This window comes from Trachurus trachurus (assembly GCF_905171665.1).
Source record: "Trachurus trachurus genome assembly, chromosome: 9".
NCBI classification, from domain to species: domain Eukaryota; kingdom Metazoa; phylum Chordata; class Actinopteri; order Carangiformes; family Carangidae; genus Trachurus; species Trachurus trachurus.
Window position 1 is genome coordinate 25873245 of NC_139895.1, and position 21587 is coordinate 25894831.

Genomic DNA, 21587 nt, shown 5'->3' on the forward strand with positions numbered 1-21587 from the left:
CACACACACACACACACACACACACACACACACACACACACACACACAAATGCATTTATGGTGCATGCAGAGTATCCCAACCACATCAACTTGCAATTCCTTACTTCTCTCTATCTGCTGATCTCTCTCTGTGACACATCTTATCACTCAGTTTTTCTTGGAGACAAACTCGTTTTCCTGTATCTCCATGACGGACAGCTCATCATCCTCTCAGCAGGTTCAAACATGATAAGCACCATAGGCAGTCACTGTGATAATATCAGGGCTGGTCAGAGGTGGTTTGACCTCCTCACCTCTTCCTTGAAGCAGTCTACTGGGCTTAGCAGTCTGGTTGAAACTGTTACACTGGGTCCAATGCAGACACACTCACACACACAAACGTACATGTACACACACTCACTGATCTATTGGATATCCCTGTCAGAGGTGCCGGGGAGGTGTCTGGTTGCAGGGCTGCTCCTGAGGTCAGTGCACGCTCCTGATGCCTCTAGGGTTTCTCCTGACAGTGGCCACTGTGCCGTAATCTTTAGCATTAATTATTCACTGCAGGCCTAAGACTTCACAGTCGGAGGATGGTAGTAAGCGTGACAGTGCAGGATTCACGTAATCAAACGTGCCATGTGACAGCCGCAGTGAGTCAGGTGACTTGTAGTTGACAAAAGTTTACGTTAAATGCGTCAGGTTTGAATTAGATTGTCTCTTGAACTAGAAAATATAATGTGTCTCAGTTCTTTTTCTTATTAAGTAAAGTATCTGTAATCCCTTCTCGCCACTATGAGAGTTGTTTCAATGACTCAATTACTCGGTAGTATAAGCTTTAAAAGTGAAAAGCAATACTCTTGTTTTCTTTTTGGAAGAGGCCAGGGTGAGTGGGATAATAGTCTATAGAGTTTTAATCAAGGGCTTTCCCATACGGCATCCCTGCCCTGAGGCTTCCCTGGTCCTGAGATGCCCTTGGTAAAAAGCATGTGGTTATATTTGGCAGTTAGATGCACGCACACACATACACATGCACACAGAACGTGATATTCAGTTGTCCTACACTGGGAGGCCCGCAGTGGGATCTCATTCATCAATCTTACAGCTCTGGTCGGTGATCTGGAGTCAGTCTGGCCACAGACAGAAACTGCTCTGTCATTAACATCAACTAATATAACAGTCTTCCTGGAATGTTTGTGTGTCTCCTCGGTGCAAATTCACACTGAAAACCAATAACACAAACTGACAGAGAAACACATAAGTACACAGCAACACATGCACAGACAGATGGTGTGGTGGGCAGAGAGGCATACAGAGAGGGGTGATAATGGCCTTCAGTCTGTATTTATTCAGAATGTAAAGGGATCACAAAACCAATCTTATAGGGCTGCACCACACTGGAAAATGGAAGTGCCCTGTGGTTGGATGGCCAGGTTTTTATTCAGAGATCAGACTAATTATGAAAAATGCCAAAATCCAGAAACCTATTAACACTACTGTTGTGTGTGTCATTTAATGCTTATCAACAATGTTTTCATTTTCATAGAATGGTTGTTGCATTAGCTCAGTTTATACTTATGAAACTCGGCCTATGTGTTTGGCCCAGAACCACAGTGCCTCCTTTGCTGTGTTTATTGGATTGTTTTCTGTTTGAGCTGCACTCCGCGCTAAGCGATGCCACCAGCCGAATGTGAGACAGGGCCTTAACTCAGAAACCACCCACCGTCCATTCTCAGCCCGACACAGCCATGGCTGCCATACCCGGTCAACTCACATAAGCCCATAATTGCACTTCACATGTAGTTTCTGCCTCTGGTATTTTTAGATCAGTGAATGTTCTCGCCATACAGAGAAGTTGGGGAAAAGAAATTAAGAAACTTAATAAGCGAGTAGAGCTAAAACATACATCATTAAATCTGACAAAAACTCTGGGCTTATTTTGGAGAGCTTTACCCGAAAAACAGAATTCTGTTTATTTTGAGGGAAAAAAAACAGAAAACCTACTCTTAGTCCAACAAGAGGTTGGAGGCAGATTTTGGGGGAAATGAGGATGGCAGTGACCTGAATTGCAGCCAAATTATGCCATTTCACATAAGGGGGAACTACAAAACACTTGAATGAATACCTCTCCAAAGAAAAAAAATGCATGAGGTCAGCCTTCCAGCTATTGTCAAACGATACTTTTCAGACCAGGCATTTCTCCTTCGGGGGGCAAGAGGCTGCCAATCAAGTGTGCATTTTACTGTGAAAAAAGAAACAGAGAGAGAGGTATTGTCCACACAGCCGTGGTCTGCTGCTCTTAAGTTGAGCCAATGGCATCTCGCATCCCCAACTAAAAACAAGAGGTTTCTTTTCTTCCCCTTAGGGAATAGTGGGAAAGAAGAGATATAGAAAAAGGAAAGTGGTTCCAATTGAGAAGGAACCAGTGCATGAGCAATTTAAAGCATCTTCCAGTTTGAACGCTGATTAGTTTGTATGACACACAGTGATGGAGGCAGACAGAAAAGCACTTTCAAGGGATTAAACAAGGTTGTGCTCTCCACAGCCTTGTAGACCAAAGGGCTAAATTAGAAAGGGTATTACTTCATTGCATGTAACTGGTTGGGCCAAAATGAAATGCTAATTGCATTTCAAAAGAGTTCCCAAAACAGAGAGACAACCCAGAACGGGGGAGTATTTTCATTGGAGACGAAGTGGGACTTTACGATTCACTGACCAGCACACAATTTTGAGGAGCCGGCTTTTGTTCCCTCATGCTCCTTTTTGTGTTTTGTGTGCATTTCTAACATTGCCACAGTTCTCTATTCTTTTGTTTCTCCCACTTTTGGCATGCCAGCCTCCTCTCCAACAGAATCCAAACCATCCTATTCAGAGTCTCTCCTTTTCTCTCAGCCCTACTCTATCACTCCTAAACAAGGACACGCACGGCACACACATCCTTGGTACAGTAGGTGTGGGAGAGTCCCTCTTTCAGGCCTTTGCAGCCCTGGAAAACTAAGGGCCAGATGGCAGGATTGAAGGGGGAGGCAAATCCCTGAACAAGTGTGGTCAACAGATCCTGATTATCATAGAGAAAATATAACAAAAACTATTCAAAAAGCTGCCCATTGCTTACATCAAGCTGTTCATCAAGTTTGTTGTTTTGCTGCTTCAGAACGAGCCATTCACCAACTGTTTGTTACGGAACAGTAAACGTGGGATTGAGCCGTTACAGGTAAATGTGTATGTGGCTCCTGTTGCATACTTTACCAAGAAATGCCAATTAAACTCAGAGGTACCTTATCTTACATTTGTTGACAATCAAACATAAAACATTCACACAAAGGATGAGTTACCCGTTTCCTACAAAGTGATCCTAATGTATTGTTTCATTCAAAAAGATATAGGTAAGCAGCACATCTATGTATAATGACAGGCATCAAGAGAAAGTGGATGAATACATCTTTTTTTACAACAATAAACACACCCTGCCACATCTAAGCCATGCTCAGATCAACCACCCCCACCTCCTTGAGGAATTCTTCTGCCATGACCAGCTACAGTACAATGAGGGAAGTGAGCGATAAACAGAGAAAGACATGAAAAGAAAGAAAAGCCGGGCTGGTTTAAAGGACAGAGCAGAATTGGTAGGGGGCTGGTGACCTACATCAACAGGTTCATGTTTTAGGCACCCTGACACTTTTTTTCTTTCCCACTTTCTAATTTTCTCTCTCTGTCTCACACACAAACACAAAGACCCTGGTGAGAGGCAAAAGGAGCACTAACAAAGAAGGAAGGGTATAGGGATGGATAGTCATGATGTTCCTCCAGCATGACCCACTCAACCTGTCTAAATTAAGACAGGAAGCATGGAGCACTACAGGATGTGTTCCACGTGGCTCCCTCAAAAACATCGAGGCATGGGGTAAAACTTGAGGATTTATGGCCAGACAGAGAGACCCATGTACTGGTCTGTGCATTCAAGGAATGGGGTCAGTGAAAAACAACCAAACAGTCTGTTCATTTATCAAATTAGGCTGTGAAGCAGGTTTATGGAGGTTTATGGGGATAAGAAGCCATTCAACTAAGTACATGCTTTAAACAGTCAATGAAAGTTAATTTAATTTGCATTGAGTCTAGCCAAGCTAATATGAACCAGAGAAACACTGTTCCTGAAATATCCTTTACGTTGCTTTCTGTTGTCACTCCAGCACTGATTCTCCATGCAGTTTGCAGGTTGATATGAAACATAGCTGATTTATTTAAATTGCTTTAATGCTGTTACCACAGAATATAGTGAGGGATATTGCAGAAAAGTTTGAAATTATCTTTTTTTTTAATTGTATACAGTGTGTGTGTTTAGTTCACTTGTCCCAGTGTTGCTCTGCCGGAATCTCGCGCGATTTGCGGAGCCGTTAACTGGGTGTCAATGCAAATCGTTCGAGATTTGCACAGACACAGGCAAAGCAGTGAACTGAGACACTGGGAGCTTCCGCTACAAACAAGCTTAAAACCTATACTTATTTAATTTTTTTCGGAACAATTTCTCATGTTGGGGCTTCAATACAAGAGGGACATTACAGACGAGCACTATGGAGGTATTTGGATGTTTTTTTGGTGTGTCTTGGACGAAGAAAAGTGAGGCCCATTCGCAACCGTCATATGGACATGCAGTGCTGCACGGAGCCCCCCTGTAACTCAGAGAAGGCACAGAGGACTCTGAAACTTCTCCCAGCCCTTAGTCGACATGAGGGTGAGTAGATAATGAGTGAAATTTGAATTTTGGGTGAACTATCCCTTTAATACTTGGATACTTGTAATGTATCAAGTGTACTACCAACTCAACTTCATGCATAAAGATGAGTTGATAGAGTACACCTGGTTAGAAGCTGACCTATGAGGCCACCACCTTCTCTAACATCACAGGAGGACAGAGTTCAAGTTTAATACGCCAATGGGGTTGCTGTATTGATAATTGCCTTTACAGAGCATGAGGTGTAACAATAAGTGTGTGTGTGGTTGTATATGTGTGTTTGTAGGGGTGTGCGATTATGAGAGTTGACAGCGAGGTCATGGCCGAGGGTTCACTGCAGCAACCGTACAAGAATCCTCTCACCGGGAACAATATGCGGTTGGTCAGGCCCACTAAAGAGACCTCAGGATTGTTGGCCACCGCTGTGGGCCCACCACTTTCCTGTCCCTCTGCTCCAAGGACAACAACTACTAAAACATGATACTGTCTCTTGTGCGTAAGCATGAACTGTCAAATGATTTTTGAAAACAAAGTATTAAAATCCCAGAGAACATTACAAGAGAGTTCTTTATGACTTGAATTTGTCCATTCACTAAATTTAAAATCGCCCTCACTGGCGTTGTAGACATGGCGGCAACTGTTAAGTTTTAACAACAGGTTAATGTGCATGTACCACAGGTCCTGTATTACTAGAGATTAGCAACATACATCAGATTTAAACACTAAAAACAAATTGTTTCCAATCCTATAAGGAGTATACAGTAGGGATGTTTATCTCATGTTGTTGTTTCGTCATTTTGCTGTATTTGTATTTTTTTCTTTGACCCCATCGCACACTCTCATCTCCTCAATGTCTCCTTGTGGATTTGAGAGCCTTAATTATACCGTCTGCCCACAGCAGTGCTTTTTTCCCCACATTGGCCAAATATCACATAATCGAGAAGCAATACTCTCAAATGACAGAAAAATCTGAATGAGAGGGCTTCAAACTACCTTCTGTTTTAAAATGTCTATCTCTAAACCTCAAAAAATGAATTAATACAAAACAGTTTGAATTTGCAGCCATGGAAAACAGCTTAAATCCAAAAAGCACCAGAAACTCATGACTACGGTACATGTGCATGTGCAAACATTTTGTTCAACATCCAAGTTTGCCTCGTGCTTATTTTCTCCCCAATATTGTAGTGCATTTAAAAGGCACGGGGAAACCCCTCTACATCTCGGCTGTGTTTGCAAAAAAGCACAGTTCATCTTTCAAAAAATGTCTTCAGACTTAGGAATTTTTGATTTATGTTTAAAAAATATTAACACTCGCGATTCATAAACTTAAATTAGCTTTCAGTGATATGAGTGAGCTCCAAAATATCATGCCAATGAGGCAAGTTTGTGGTATGCATCTGGACTGTCTTACAACAAAGGATTACGAATTGCTTTGCTGTGGTACTTCTGAAGCAAATGGTGATTTGAAAGAGGAGTGGGTTAGGCGCAACATTTTATCCTCTCAAGGTGTGGAAATGAAAACCAGACCATAACTAATAAGAGGTGTAGTGGGCAGGTCTGCAGGTTTTCTCTTTCCATACCATAAAAGACCAAAATGCAAGACATCCACTGAGGGGAAGACAACTATACCCCTTTGTGTTTAGTTTAGAATATGCCATATAAATAAACAAGAATGTGGTTCGATGCTCAACACATGCAACAAAACAAATTTGATGTTCCAATAAAACTGGTGCAGATATGTGTAGGAGGTAAAATGGAGATATTGTGCATGACAAAGAGGATATCTGCACACATAGAACAGCTATCAAGCCACAAGGTTGTTTCTTTTCTTTTTTTCAATGTTACAAATGTCCTTCGCTCCACAGAGAAAGACATCCTTTGCAACTCTTACACCCAATAGTGATCATGAGTGCACAGAGGTGGGCACAGCCTGTTGCAGGGTGGTGAAGTGTGTGGAGAGCTATGCATGCACCCATCTACTATTTCCCTCTATACCCACACATGGACAATGTAAGTCCCCTCATCCAGGGCAAACATCAATCTCCTCCCGTCTGCAATGTGCAACACTTCAGCACCTTTAATCAATGAACAAGCTCTGTTTATGGCACTGTCCCCTTTTGTACTGTGCAGCCATTAGGGGGGGTGAGACAGAAGGGGAGAGAGGCAGGCAGTAAAACAGTTTCCGCCCAGTGAATCACATTCAGACCCTCACACACAGGCGACTGGGGGCTGACCCCTGCCAGGCAATGACATAAACACTGACAAACAAAGGGACTTGGCTCTGAGCAAGTGAGGATCTTAGAAGATTCAAATCTACAAAAAAAAGAGAGACTGACCATGACATGTGGGTTTGTGATGATGGAAGCAGACACTGAAGGTTCGAGGAGAGAAAATTGTGAGCATTTCATGGCAAGTTTTGCTGCTTCTTTGCAAACAAAGAGGGACGACTGTAATGCTTCATGTGATTGAATAATTCACCCACTTATACAAAGGTACATTTCACAAACAGTGAAGAATGAAGGCTGGCGCTGAGGAACAGCAGGTGTAAGTGCTGAATGGATACAGAAGCAGCTCCCTCCCTTCCTCCCCAGTGAGAAAAAGGATTTTCCTCTGCTGAGGCACCACAGAGGAGGCAACAAAAGAGATTTGCAAGGGACGCACCAAGATGACATCATGTCAAATCAATTAGAGATAAGGTGGACGTATTCAATTATTCAAGCACCGAATAGCCCCCACCTCATCAACTGGTGTAAATTATGGAGCCTGGGCATCTGCGTAAAATGTGCAAAGAAGCGGCGGCACAATGAAGCTACAGGCAGCACTCGTTTATTTAACAGTATCAGCACATGTGCGCAACTCAAAGTGTGCCAAGATTACTTATGGCCCGAGTAAGCCTATAGATTAGTCAACGGAGCCTTTATGAGCGGGTCTCCAGCTCACCATGTGTGGCAGTTCCCCCTGAACTGTTGTTGTATTTCAGTGGGAGAGAGAAAACCCACACAAAGCGCAGTAATCACACTGGAGATCCTGAATGTAACCATGGAAGCGTTTGTCTCCGTCCTCAATGGGCGACCATTCATTTACTGATTGCGCTGAATCAATATTTAGGCTTTTCAATTTTATTAGCTGCTCCGAGGGGGATTTTTTGGCACGGTGCAAAAAGAAATTAGCAGCGGCCAACCACTTTTAATCGTTTTCTTATAGTGTTATACAATATGTCTGCTTGAGCTGTCTGGCATAATTGATGAGGAGTATCGCTACTCATTTGTTTCCTTTATTCTCATCACTATTTATCTGCCGCTGGTAAAATAGCCTCCAGTCACCAATCATTTCTGACACACCTACTGAAAAATACATCTAAGACGGGTGCATTGTCCATGAGACTGAATAACCATGTGTCACAAAGAGATATCATCGCACCCTCAAGTCTTTCTATGAAATTAATCCACTATAAAGTTTTGCTGGTCGCCACTCATCATTGCCACTAGCCTGCTCACAAAGACAAACAGAGACATCTTTGAAAAAAAGACATAAAATAAATCATTTCAACTTACCTGACACCTTGCTTGGCCTCTCTGTCCAAGATAAATTGCTACAATATCTTTATTGTTGTGGGTAACATCGATAAGCGCTCCCGGGGTTCTCAGCTCCTCCTCTTCCAGACAGCAGCCAAACACTGCATCGTTTTGTACTACTTGAAGAAAAAGAAGAAAAAAAAAAACCTAACCCTGCTGTGATCAGTTATTCCTTTTCAGTTTTGAGTTCCCGGTGAACAACATTGGATGAAGCGCGTATGCAATCTAACGGTACTGAAGCCGGGAGGAATAGCGGACAGATGGACGGGCGGATGGAGCGGCTCCTCGGTGGTCTCTTCAGGACCCTCTCCTCTCCTGTCTCTACTCTACACACAGCTCCGGGCTCCTGCAGCAGCCATGTGAGAGCTGCCACTACTGTACACACGACTCGCTGTCCCAACAGAAAAGATTAGTTTGCAGCCTTCCAGTGACTCCAGCTCGTCTCCCGGTCGATGCCTAATGAGACAAGATGTTTTAATCCCATTTGTCTCTGGAGGGTGCACAGTGTGGTGGCGGACAGCTCCACCCTGTGAGCCGAGCAGGCATAGACCCCCCCCCCCCCTGCTGTCCCTCTCTCCGCTGCTGTTATCATAACTCCACATAAACTTTCCAGATTTGTGGCACAGTAACTTGAAATTTAACACACTTGGCCAAACACTTGGAGTTAACAAAGCATCGCACTTGTGTCCTTATGACCCTGAAATGTCCCTCCTTGTTGATAAATACAGAGCTTTGTACAGCCTACCTGTTACATTCAAGGAGTGGAAATGGTAACCTATGTAGACAAATAAGCATGAACTTGATACTTACTGTGTGTTTAAAATAGGTTAACTGACTTTAGCTAGCTTAGTTTTAGTTTGAGCCTGGTTTCTCCTCCATAGTCTTAACAACCGTCAATTACTACATCCAGACTAGCTTGTTTTTGTTTTAGCTTCGGCTATGTGAACTGACAAAGTAGCAAATACGAATATAAAGGACCGAATCCTGAATATAACACTAGCTCGGCATCAACTTCTATCTAAATTCTTGGTAGTTGCACCATCCACTTTGAAAATCTAGGAAATATCCAGCTTTAACCAGGGACAGAAATTCTCTGCTTTAACTTAACTTTTGGCGCCATCTTGTGATTAACCGTGGGCAGTTTGGAGGCGTCAGCTACAACGTCATTACGTAAGTATTCTGTTGACGTGGCGTGAACGGTAGCACCAGCAGCAGCAACAAACCAACCAAGTAGAAGAAGAAGAAGGTGAGAGCGAAGATAATCTCCTGGAAGTATGATGGATATTATTCAAGACAATTGATTGATCGCTGTTCACTTTTTACAGGTAAAGACGCTTGCTGATAACTAACTCCTTTCGCACAATTCATCAGCTTTGACCACTGACTTCCACAACAGTTTGGACCTCACTGGCCACCAAAGTGGACGCCAGCTAGCATTAGCCTAGCCTGTGCTAGCGAGCTGGACTGTGGACGTGCGCTTTACCAATATTCATTTGAGGCCGTGATTTGGTCACTTAGGGGCGAGTTACTGAAGTTACATGGTCTTTCGTTGTTGACGACGATGACGACGTTGACCGGACTTCCGTGGGGTGAGCGGTACTAAGGTGTAGCTAATTGCTTAGACAAGTAAAAGCTAACCTTGGCTTACAACCACCGCTACGTTAACTCTCAGCTTGTCTAGTTAATGACACCCTTGTGTACTTGATAGTGCTGTGCTTATGGTCAGCACTTTGGACTGTTAGCTGATAACTTAGCTAACATTAGCGTTGGCCAAGACTGTGGCATTCAGTCGTTAAGTCGTAAAAGAGTTGATTTTATTTATCTGATGCCTGTGTCCAATGTTGTGATAGAGAAATGACCAGATAACGTGATCTGAATAGATGTTCCAGTTGCCGAAGCAAAAAGTCTTCCACTGGCCCATGCTGGGTAACGAACTGAAATGTTATGTAATCAGAGGACCTTGACACGAGAAAGACTGTTAATAGATAGATAGACTTTTATTATTAGACTAAAGGTCCATTTAAAAAGACAAACACACACATAAGTGACGCTTATAGCCTCTTCCAGTATATCCTGCTTAAATGTAACTTGAATTTCCAGACTGTCAGATAATAGCCAACGTATAATTAGCGAACCTCGCCCTCACCCTACAAAGTTTTCAAAGAAAGAAACGTATGCTGAGTTACATTTTTATAATAAGTAGGATGCAGTGGCCCGTGATTGCTTGTTTACCTAGGATCAACCATGTATTACAGTTTTTTGTTCACCTTTATTCAGAACTTTGTTAGTTCATGATTTAATACTCAAACTTATTTCTTCCCATACAGTGAGGAAAAAATGTCCAGCAGAAGCCAGCACTATGGTTTCCAGTCAGCCACCATGGTGCAGCCTGCCAATGGCGGTCATGCCTACCTGTTTGGAAACAATGGCTCAGAGAATGATCTGTCAGAGGAAGATGGGGAGAACTATGAACTGCGGCCTCGTGGCAGAGAAAGGCTACGGAGGAGCACTTCCAGAGAGAGGATGGACGATATTATCTACCTGACCAGAGATATCCAAGAGGGTGACACTCTGAACAGCATTTCCCTACAGTACCATTGCTCTGTACGTCTATGTTCACATCTGTGTCTGAATCGCTCTTCTTTTTTTGAGTTTTCCTGCAGAAACAGAAGCAAATTTGGCCTTGAATGTTTATACAAGCAACTCTTACAGGTTCCCAAACATGTCTTTATAATTTATAATTCCTCTTTCTGTACAACGGCAGAGTTAGAACAAACTCTGTTACTACTCTACTACTCTCTCTCATGCCTGTATTAGAATAATTCTGTATTTTAGATCAATGTAGTTATAGTCAGATGAAATAATTAAGCCCAGCACAGTCTCCAGGCAGACTGATGCACCAGACTGCACACAAGGTAAAATCAAAACAACCTGCAACATGTGCAAGTGATCTCTCTCTGGTCTCTCTCTCTCTCTTTTTCTCTCACTCACAGTTACAAAATCAGTTTAAAAACGTTATCCAATGCTTCAAAATCCTGTGTTTAATCCAGATTCCTCCATGCCTTCACAGGTCTTTAGAATTAAGTACCCTACAACAACACTGGGTGTAGAGGAGGTTTTTATATTTATTGCATTAAAAGAATGTGTCCGTTATTGTAGCAGGAAATACATTTGGTGTATAAAATTGAATAATTTGTCCTGCAGTTATCCAAAAGAGCATTCCCACATCGGATGTAAAAATATTTATTTCCCAATCAAAGAGAGAAAAGAGGGTTTATAACCTGAACATGTTTTCAGAGTAAATAAATGGCTCTTAAAAAATAAAATGAAAATGGAAATGCATCGATTAAGATTATGGCATCAATTATCCATGGTAGAGGATGATTGATTTGTTAGAGTCCTTGAGGTTAAAACATTTAATCCTATCCAGTGTTTGTCCCACAGACACACATTTAATTCTATACCTGATTTTTCATGTAATATGCTGGATTGTTATTTTTATAATTCTGTTGAAGGTTGCCTATAATTGATATTTTATAATATGTGACCAGCCACCAGCAAGTTGTGTAAACAAAGAAAAATCTTTTTTTTTCTTTTAAATTAGTGATTTTGAAATCATGAAGAAGCCACTCCATGCTTCAAATAACAGTATTGGAGGGCCTTAAAACCATAAACCTTGTATTTGAATTTGGGTTGTTTGAGAGGAAACTCACTGTTAAATCCACCTAAGCAAAAGTTATTGTCTCACAATGCAGAATTTTTGTTGTTGTCTGTAATCATTTTACTTATTTCATCTATTCTATTTTCCTAGGTGGCAGACCTAAAACGTGCCAACAACCTCCTGACAGAGCAGGACTTCTTTGCCTTGCGTTCAGTTAAGATTCCGGTGAGGAGGTTCAGTGTCCTCACTGAGACTCACAGCACCGGTCCTCTTAAACCCGCCTCTCCCTCTGGTGCAAGCCGCCTGCCTCAGATCTCACCTGTTACCTCCCTCCCTTCTGAGTCCTCCACAGACTCTTCTTGTTCTTCCACTGATAGCGTGGAAGGATTTCTCCTGGAGAAGGACAAGGACATTGAGCGCCTGGTGAAATCCACAGGCCCATCTCGGAGCAGCCTGAATGAGGTTGTTTCCTCCTTAACGCTGCAGCAGCAGCAGCCGCTGTTAGCAGAAGCAGAGTATAAACCAGTACAGAGAAAGGACCCTTATTATGGAGCCGACTGGGGCATGAGATGGTGGACGGCAGTGGCCATCATGCTGGTTGTTGGTATAGTCACGCCTGTGTTTTATCTGCTGTACTATGAGGTTCTTATGAAAGCTGATGTCAGCCATCATGGCGGCATTCCTCCACAAGTTCAACACCAGGACAGTAATGTGGACATTTCTGCTGGAGATCACAACAATGCAGGGGCTGGACATGATGCTGGAAATGTGGTTAATGGGAATCCCCAGGGACCTGCTGCGGACAAACCAGGAGATGCTGAACACGAAGCGCACGAGAAAACATAGCAAGGGAATATAACTTTATATATACACATATATTGGTTGCTAGCTCAGAGACCTAATAAAACTGACTGGATGTTCCCATTTTTAAATGATTTTATTGACTAAATACACCAATGCAATCTGTCTGATTTGGGCAGTCACTTCAAAGTGGCTGCAGATAAGTTTATCCTGTTGAGAGACTAGGAATAAGGGTGTGGCCACAATCATTCCGCACGTCTGTCTACTTGTATTTACGTACGGTATATACTTTTCAACACGGAGCGCTGATGGGCTGGAAATGGGTCCACTTGTCTTTCAGATGCGTTTTCCATTTTGACAGACAGATTTTTATAATAGCTGAACTTCCTGGAACTCATGGACAGGTTCCAGAGTTTATATAATAAGCAGAGTCAGGAGAACCAAGGAGATGTTTTTATCAGCTGGGTTGCTGCATTTGCAGTAAGCTCAACACAAACTGTGTCCAAGGAGTTCATAAATAAACCGAGAGAAAATCTCTCACCTGTTTCTTTGTGGATGTTGTTTGAAAACCTCATGCACAAAATTACTCTGGTATTTACAGAGTTTGTTCAGCTTTTTTTTTTTTTTTTGCAGATGTTAGTAATTTTCAGTGCTACTTGTTGGAAAAGTATGAATGCTGCCATTGTGTTTAATACAGAATTAATTTATTTCACCACTATTGAGCATTTGTTTTACTTTATCAGTATTTGGAGTTGCAGTTAAATTATGTTTAAGAAATTCCTTGAGCGATTTTGTAATTTGAGCTTGCCTGAAGAAAGCTTTTCTTTCAAAAAAAATAACCTCTAAGAGCATGGTGAGGAATATGGGAAATGCACAGTATTCCCACAATGACACTATAATTATGTGAAACTTTAGTCTTTGTTATATAGCCCTTTTATTTTCACTGTGTTCACTTGATATTTTATGACAAAGCATTTTGTGTTGTCGACATTATGTGCCTTTCAACCTGTGGAGACTTCCTACAGGCTGGAGAATAAATACATCTATTTTGAATAAATTATTGCCAGTGTACACATAGTTTGGCCTTTCTTATTTACAGAAGTCATTAAAGGAAAACTTGCTTCTCAAGACCACAATGCAAACAAAAGTATCGTTCTGCTTAGCAATATATCCAACATATCTACAATATTTAACGAGAAGAAACAAATCATATGATGACCGTTTGCTTCAACAGTGTACGCTCGCTTGGATTTGCATAGTTGAGTTACGCTGCCTCAGTATGTTGCTTCACCATCCATGTTGTCATCACTGCCTGCACCAAATTCTTCACCATTGTCAAAATAGCTTTCTATGTAGTCATTTTCCTACACAGAAACAAAGGAAAAGGATAAAGTCAAAATAGATTTATCAGTATATATATATAAATAATCCAAATTAAATTTATATTGAACAAATTTGGCAATTGAAATTTCAGATTATCATTGTTAATCTAACCTCTTCAATATCCTCTTCTTCATATTCTTCCTCTTCAATTTCTTCCTCTTCACCCTCCTTCCCCGGTTTCTTCTCGGTCTCGTCATCTGATTTTTCAGGGTTTCCATCATCTTTTTTTGCCAGTTCCTACAATATTGATGTCAGGATTAAATATTAACATTTGCTAGCTCAAACGGACATGAATACATGAAGTTGCACAAACAAGTCTAGATGGCCTTACATCTAATTTACTCAGCACATCATGAGTGTCTTTGTTTGGTATCTTCCCTGTTGTTTTCCTCTTTGTACCTGTTGGATTTAAGCATTTTGTATTGAAACTTATAGTTACAGACTAAAATTTCATTACATAAGTAAATGGCTTTAATATACCTGCTTTAGCACGAGGTCTTTTATTTTGGGGCATCAGTTCTTTGGGGAAAAGGTTCCAGTCTAGAATATCAAGCAAAATATTAACTTGATTTACCATATTTTCTAATTGTGCTTAAATCCCATGATTGTGTGTCATGCAAGTACCTGGAGTCCATTCCTCATCCTCCATCTGGCTTTGCTTTAGGTATCTCTCCGTGTATCTCTCCACTTCTGTTTCACATAAACAACAACAAGTTCTGCCTCAATACACTTAAACAAATCACTCTTACCTCACAGTCATAGTAGCTGAACCGCAAGTAAAAAACACCAATCACTGGGTGCTACTCCTGCATCTTTGGCATGGTGATAAATTAAATTAAATCACATCACATTTCCAGATATGGTTATACATTTTCAAGATCCTGGATATGGAAATTACAGCTATCAGATTTTTTTTGTAAAGCACCAACAATATACTGTATACCTGAAAACATTTAGGATATTATAAACAAAAATCTAGGCTACTACTTGTTGTGAATGTATTTAGCTCAATGTTGATCGAGGGAAATCTGAAAGGCCTGTAAGGCCAGTCCATGAGAATCAAATCAAAACCGCCAGATGAGACAGCAGCTGTAACCCAATATTTCTGCCAAAAATCAGTCTGTCTCTCCTTTTCCAGATATGACCCTAATTAAATGTTTCAGTTCCTAAGTGTTCCTAAGTGCATTTTATTTCCTCACAGCAGCCAATTGTCTTGCTATACTGTAGCATTTCTACTGGCTGTCAGGTTTCTAATGCACTGTTCTCCCTCTCACCTGCTTTATTGTTGTTAGCCTTGATGTTGTGTGGCAGCCGTTGCATTGTGCCCCTCATCTCCTGTTTTAAGGCCAACATGTAGTCCTCATCCTCACCAACTTTCAGTGGAACTGGTTTGAAGTCTGTGTTCTGGCCGGGGATGGATAGTAGAGGAGATGTGATAGTGATTAAGTGTGACAATTATGTTACCTTTAACTATCGGTGCATGTTCTTTTGAGATCTGCGGGGCAGAGATGCGAGCTGCTCAGCGAATATGATAGAGGTGAACGGTACAGATTCCCTGCCCCTCAAAACTCATACACAATCCAACAACCCCAAAACGTTCTCCTAGACAAGTTGTGACCTGCACATTCACCACGCTTTGAAATCATCATGTAACATTACGAGACAGAGTTGTTTTTGAGGCAAATGCATAGCCGGAAGTAGTAGCTACATTCCAGACAGGGCTGCTGGGCGGAGTGATTTCAAAAGTGCGAGTAGTTCAGAGTATTTGCTTAATGTTCAATAACTATACATGATTATTTCATAGTGTGGCGAATGTGCAGGTCACAGCTTGCATCTCTGCCCCACAAATCTCAAAACAACATGCACTAATGATGTAATGTAATGTAATGAACCTTCTCCTATGACTAGGGATTATGGCAATAGACACATTTTTCCAAAATGTTGACCTATCCCTTTAATATATTTTCTCATTTTAATTTACACAAGAATAATTACATTAGCAGCTGTCAGGTCTTTTCCTGGTCCATTTTTGTAGCACTAGCTAGCTTTGACTCGGCCACTCCAGACCATTCACATGGTTACCTGTAAACCATTTCTGTGTAGCTTTTGCTGTATGCTTTGGGTCGTTGTCCTACTGGAAAATAAATCCATCCTTTTTTGTAGCTCTCTTGCAGCCTTAGTCAGATTATCATCCAGGCTTTTGCAATATTTTGCACTCAGGTGATCTCCATTTCACTAATTGTGAGATTACTAGCATTAAGTAACTGAATCTCAATTGAAGTCTGTCACTTAGGGGTGAATATTTATGCAGTCATTTATTTCACATTATATAGTTTTAATTAAATGACATCACTAAAAATCCGGTTTCACTTTGACATTAAATAGTTATTTCATGTATGAAAGCAATAAAAGGGGAAAACATCTGAGAGGGGGGTGAATACTTTTTATAGGCAGTGTAGAACAGCACAGTGAGAGGCACTGACCAAGGAGTCAGCTAGTTTATGACATGGTGACAGATGTTTTGACTGCCAGCAACAGAAAGTTGAGCATGACAAGTAAGATTTCAATATGATATTAAATAGCCTATATTTTATAGTAATGCACATAAAAGTGCATATAGTATATAAATAGTTATATTTGAATAATATTGTACTGTAATTGCCCCCACCCCCCATCTTCCTACCAATTTGCTGAGGAATCCTTAATGTCCACTGGCCTCCCTGCATGGGCCGTGGCCCCTGCTTGGAAAACTATTGCTGTTCAGTTCAGTAATTCATTTGACAAGGTGTCTCACAAAATTAAACTTAATCCAAAAAGGCAGAACTGACCATCAAGGGCCTCAAATGACCCTGATCAAAAGCTCATCTTTGCCCTTTGCCCCCCTGTTTGCTGCATCATGCAGAAAATAATGGAGGATACTTTAGCAACTGATGATCTAGGAAGACACGCTTCATGATATACAGCTTTAACCAAACTTTTTTCATGCAAATACACATTTCATATTATATTAATGTGTTTTTATTTAAATGGATGATGCAATTTTCACCTGCTTCTGTAATCTGTGGCCAAATCCCCGGAAATTCATATATATATATTTAAAAAATAATAATAATAATAATAATTTAACACTATGACTGTTTATGGGTGAATTTAATACTCTAATACTACAATGTGATATGTCATCGTGTGTGTGTGAGTGAGTGAGTGAACGAGTGAGTGAGTGAGTGAGTGAGAGACGGAGAGAGAGAAGTCGGTACTTACTGGAAACAACGGACTGGGCCCCACCCTGGCGTCTGGCATGCTGCCCCTGCCGATGCCCAGAGCCTCAATGTTGAAGGTAAAGGCAGCCACTCCACGACCCTTGCCTGCCATGGCTGCAAGCCTCCTCTGTACCTACAGCACAGAGCCCACATGTTCTCAGTCAACGCCACTACACACACGTGCGGACACAACAAGTTAATGCAACGCTGCGTCGCCTTTTCTCTCACTTTGCCAACTATGCAACGTTGGACAGCACTGATATAATGTCGGAAACACAATACCATACACCGAAAGTTGTAATACTCACTAAGGGGCTGTTAGTAAATTGTTCCTAATGTGGAGACGTACAGTCCTAAAAGTCTTATCTACTTCAGGGCTGTTCAGCGGCATTGAGCCTTTACTGAGTCTCCACGTGTCACTTTTAGACTGTACATTAAGCTTCCCGATTGTATCTGCTGTTAGACCCGTACACTAACTCCTGAAAACACCAATTTTACAGCTAAGTCTAGTGTAAACCTGTGCCACTTTGCTAGCACTGCCATGCAACACTATGCTCACTCTACAGTGGTCAGCATGTGGAAATGTGGCTTTAATTCACCCCGCCTCCGCTTGACGTCTGAGAGGGCGTGGCTTATTTTGCAGCCAATGGCAGCGCGTTCCAGTCTAACGTCACTCGCCCGTTCGCCCAATGAGCGCGCTCTCCTCCTACAAGGGTGTGCCAGCGGCCCCCCCGTCACATTAACCTCAATGAAAACATAGCACCTCTAGCTAGACGGCTAGCAGTCACACCTCTCCGCCGCAAAAAAAAATCCCCAGACAGCACAATAACCACAGCAGCTTACCTCGACAGGTGCATGAACTGGGATGTCTGCAGCCGACTGGTACGCTCACAAATCGCTCGGAGACGGACTCTTCTGGATCCAGGAGCGATTCTACCAGTCAGAGAACCGGGCCAACATCTGGCTGCTCCGCGGCACACACCAGGACGTAGTCATAGACACTGGTCTGGGCTTGAGGAGCTTACCTGACTACATCGACGAGAAGGGTCTGCTCGGCAAAGACCCGCAAAGGAAGAATCCGCTGCTGGCCATCGCCACCCACGCACACTTCGACCACTCGGGCGGTCTGCATCAGTTCCAACAGGTGGGCGTCCACAGTGCCGAGGTCGATGCCCTGGCCAACGGAGACAACTTTGAAACGGTCACCTGGCTCAGCGACAGGGAGATAGCCGAGTCTCCCAGTCCAGGATGGAGGGCAAGACACTACAAAGTGAAGGCTGTGCAGCCCACACACATCCTGCAGGAGGGTAGGTAGGAGAGGCCGCTTCTGCAGATGTGATTCTTGGTAAGGCGTTGTGGGTCTGTGATCAAACGTCAGGTAATGAGGTTTAAATGCATTTGCCTGGAAATGAGCATCATGGTCGATACCATTTGGCGACATTCACTGGCTGCACCTGGACTCTTTAGTTTGCACAGAGGGCTTTATACGCAACCATTTCTTCCCCATAGGAAGAATTGACTGAACAATGAATTTTGGCCGAAGAATGACTCACGTAGACACGCACCCTGACCGTTCCCTAATGTCTTTATTATTGCACAAGGTGGCGGCCTATACTATGGCTACAGACACGTTAATTGTAAAGGGGTTAAAACTATTTCCGCATACGTCATCTTTACTTGCAAAGCAGCTCTATTTTAAGCCGGTGTGCCAGTGATTGATGCATTCTGCATCATCGAAGAAGGAAAAGAAGAAAATGCAGAATGGCCACACACTGCATCACACCAACACCCTCCACGTAATGAGCAGATACACATAACATCAACCACTAGTAAGTTAAACAGAACGTCTCTGGTTAAACTCATATTCTGCAACTTTAGATTTTAATAATAATAATAAATAATAATAATAATTTCTAAGATAGATAGCAAAAGTCTGCATTATGTTAGAATTTTGGACAAAAATCTATTATTGTCTTTAGTATTCAGATAGTGTCATTTTTGCAGAGTTGGTCAACACACTTGTTCTGCTGTGTCAGAGCCACCACTGCTGCAATGCAGTTAAAATATCTCATTGCTTGGTCTTTCAGTTTCCCTATATTGTCACACACACACACACACAGTGCAAGTCATACCCAGTGTGGACCAAATCAATATGGTGAATATCCAAGACTCCACAAATCATGGTGTCACAGGGTTACAAAAATATAACCCCAGCTTGACTCCAGCTAAATAAATTATGAAGAAGACAAATTTTTAATCTGCAGAAGTTCCACTGTGTTTGTGTATATGAATGAATGTGAAAATATGATACAACTATCTCCCCCCTTTCTCCTGTCTAGGTGATGTCATCAACCTGGGTGACCGACAGCTGACCGTGCTCCACATGCCTGGTCACTCTCGGGGCAGCATCTGCCTCCACGACCGAGACAATAAGTTGCTCTTCAGCGGAGACGTCGTGTATGACGGTGCCATGATTGACTGGCTGCCCTACAGCCGCGTCAGCGAGTACATCAGCAGCTGTGAGCGGTTGGTCGGGCTGGTCGACAGTGAACAGGTAACAATGAAATACACTAGAAGTGGCCTAACCATTTCAGCTCCTAGTTCTGTCATCGGTGATTGTCAACTGAGCTTTGATACAAAGCATCCAGACATGGTCCTGTTTTTGACCAGAAGTTTATTTTTTATGTGTATTTTGAAGGGAGATATAATATTTTTCATGTAAAATAAAATATTTAGCAGCAATAAAAACATCCTTGAATCAGTGATACGTTTCATCATCTGATAAATACAGATTGGTGTGTAACAATGCGTAAACAGATGAAGCACACGCTGTGAATCATTTGTTGAACAACTGCCATATTCATTAAACAGGTTGACCAAGTCCTCCCAGGACACTACAACACCTTTGGCGCGAAGCGGCTCCATCGGCTCGCAACCGCATATATCAGCAGAGCTGGAACGTGCCCCGCAAAGTTCTCCACATTTGCCTGGAGTACTCTGGCTGGGGTGGCGCTGCGGGCTTCCAACCCACGGAGTGCCTGTTAATCAGAGGGGATCATGGAGCAGGAGGAAGCATAAGTGCACACAGACAAATATTTTAAAGGACATGAAAGAGGGTGTGGAGGGCGAACACCCATTATCCATACAGTATGTAACAGTAATATTGTTCATTTACTTATGTAATCCAAAATAATTCATATAATTGCCAAACTTTGTGTAAAAATCCCCCATTGGGTTACATAAGTCAATTATCAGCATCATATAAAGCATATAATATAAAGTATTTATGAGTGTTATTTGATTGTATATTGATGATTATGTGTATGTTGGTCTGAATATTATTAGATGTATGATTTTTATATTTAAAACAGATGTGAATTTACAATAGCACAACAATGGTACAACTCTGCACTACAAACAGAAAGCAGGGAGCTTCGCGTTTTCCTCTGACACAATTGAAACACAGTCAATAATAAGGCCATAGTATTTCTCTATGCATTCTTATAACGCTCAGTGAAGACTCAGTGTCCACTACCTCCTATGTTTGTAAGAGTGCTTTGTACTATTGACTAATCTACGGCTTTGCTATCGAAACACTGACAATAAAGCCTCTGTTCTACCATGCTTTTCTTGATGCCTCTACAACACAGACTGCTGCACCTTCAATATGGGGTTTTATCTCCGGTTGTTCTTACAGTATAACAGGCAATCTCCTATGGGATTTGTTGCTGAAGGGAGGAAGAGGTGTAGAAGGGAAATGGATAGAATATGATCCATCATATTCTCAGAGTGCAGAAATCTTTAAGTACTTTTATGATCTGATGGAAAAACTCTTCCAATGCAGAAGTAGGTGTTCATGGTGATACAGAAAAGAGGGGCTTTCCCCAGGTAGACATCACTAGTCTACAGTCTGTAGAAGTGTAGGGTGTTTAAATCTTACACTAATATCTTCTTTGATACAGTGTACTTACAGTTGTGTTCGGAACATTTTCCATGTAACAAAGACACGAAGACATGATTTGAACATACAGTATATAGCATAAGACAATTACAGATTGGATAGTTGATAAAACATTTATTATAATTAATGTTATATTATTTTAACATGAGATTTCCACATTTTCTCGTGTTCGCCTTCTAAGACGACGTACATGCAGAACACAAAGCCTGCTAACAAGGGAAACTCTTGCAAGGTT

At 41.8% G+C, this 21587-nt stretch overlaps 3 protein-coding genes across 5 annotated transcripts; 2 read left to right on the plus strand and 1 right to left on the minus strand.

Moving 5' to 3' along the window:
* Positions 1-9497: 9497 nt before the first annotated feature.
* lysmd3 (LysM, putative peptidoglycan-binding, domain containing 3) lies at positions 9498-13808 on the plus strand. 3 transcript variants are annotated; one of them, XM_083979684.1, is made up of 3 exons: positions 9498-9611; positions 10614-10890; positions 12098-13808. In XM_083979684.1, the coding sequence occupies exons 2-3, from the start codon at positions 10624-10626 to the stop codon at positions 12791-12793; spliced, it is 963 nt and encodes a 320-aa protein (XP_083835810.1). In that variant the 5' UTR covers positions 9498-9611; positions 10614-10623; the 3' UTR covers positions 12794-13808. The 3 variants fall into 3 exon arrangements, with proteins under 3 accessions (XP_083835810.1, XP_083835811.1, XP_083835812.1); XM_083979685.1 differs by having other exon boundaries at positions 9505-9875; XM_083979686.1 differs by having other exon boundaries at positions 9539-9558.
* A 139-nt stretch (positions 13809-13947) lies between these two features.
* On the minus strand, positions 13948-18354 carry polr3g (polymerase (RNA) III (DNA directed) polypeptide G). The gene is made up of 8 exons (XM_083979689.1): positions 18235-18354; positions 17393-17524; positions 15406-15535; positions 14756-14821; positions 14612-14671; positions 14463-14530; positions 14243-14368; positions 13948-14112 (listed from the first exon to the last, which is right to left on the minus strand). Exons 2-8 carry the CDS (start codon positions 17501-17503, stop codon positions 14023-14025), a joined length of 651 nt encoding a protein of 216 aa, XP_083835815.1. The 5' UTR covers positions 17504-17524; positions 18235-18354; the 3' UTR covers positions 13948-14022.
* Positions 18156-20986, plus strand: mblac2 (metallo-beta-lactamase domain containing 2). The gene is made up of 3 exons (XM_083979688.1): positions 18156-18698; positions 19731-19945; positions 20263-20986. Exons 1-3 carry the CDS (start codon positions 18257-18259, stop codon positions 20434-20436), a joined length of 831 nt encoding a protein of 276 aa, XP_083835814.1. The 5' UTR covers positions 18156-18256; the 3' UTR covers positions 20437-20986.
* The last annotated feature ends 601 nt before the right edge of the window (positions 20987-21587 follow it).

What these genes read in the sequence shown, in the direction of transcription:
- polr3g (XM_083979689.1), bottom strand. Translation starts at nt 17,503, where the DNA reads ATGGCAGGCAAGGGTCGTGGAGTGGCTGCCTTTACCTTCAACATTGAG. An exon ending in GGATGAGGAATGGACTCCAG is followed by an intron (nt 14,672 to 14,755) that starts GTACTTGCATGA and finishes TTGATATTCTAG; the next exon opens with ACTGGAACCTTTTCCCCAAA. An exon ending in AAGACCTCGTGCTAAAGCAG is followed by an intron (nt 14,531 to 14,611) that starts GTATATTAAAGC and finishes TAAATCCAACAG; the next exon opens with GTACAAAGAGGAAAACAACA.
- mblac2 (XM_083979688.1), top strand. Translation starts at nt 18,257, where the DNA reads ATGTCTGCAGCCGACTGGTACGCTCACAAATCGCTCGGAGACGGACTC. An exon ending in CACACACATCCTGCAGGAGG is followed by an intron (nt 18,699 to 19,730) that starts GTAGGTAGGAGA and finishes TCTCCTGTCTAG; the next exon opens with GTGATGTCATCAACCTGGGT. An exon ending in GGCTGGTCGACAGTGAACAG is followed by an intron (nt 19,946 to 20,262) that starts GTAACAATGAAA and finishes TTCATTAAACAG; the next exon opens with GTTGACCAAGTCCTCCCAGG.
- lysmd3 (XM_083979684.1), top strand. Translation starts at nt 10,624, where the DNA reads ATGTCCAGCAGAAGCCAGCACTATGGTTTCCAGTCAGCCACCATGGTG. An exon ending in CCCTACAGTACCATTGCTCT is followed by an intron (nt 10,891 to 12,097) that starts GTACGTCTATGT and finishes CTATTTTCCTAG; the next exon opens with GTGGCAGACCTAAAACGTGC.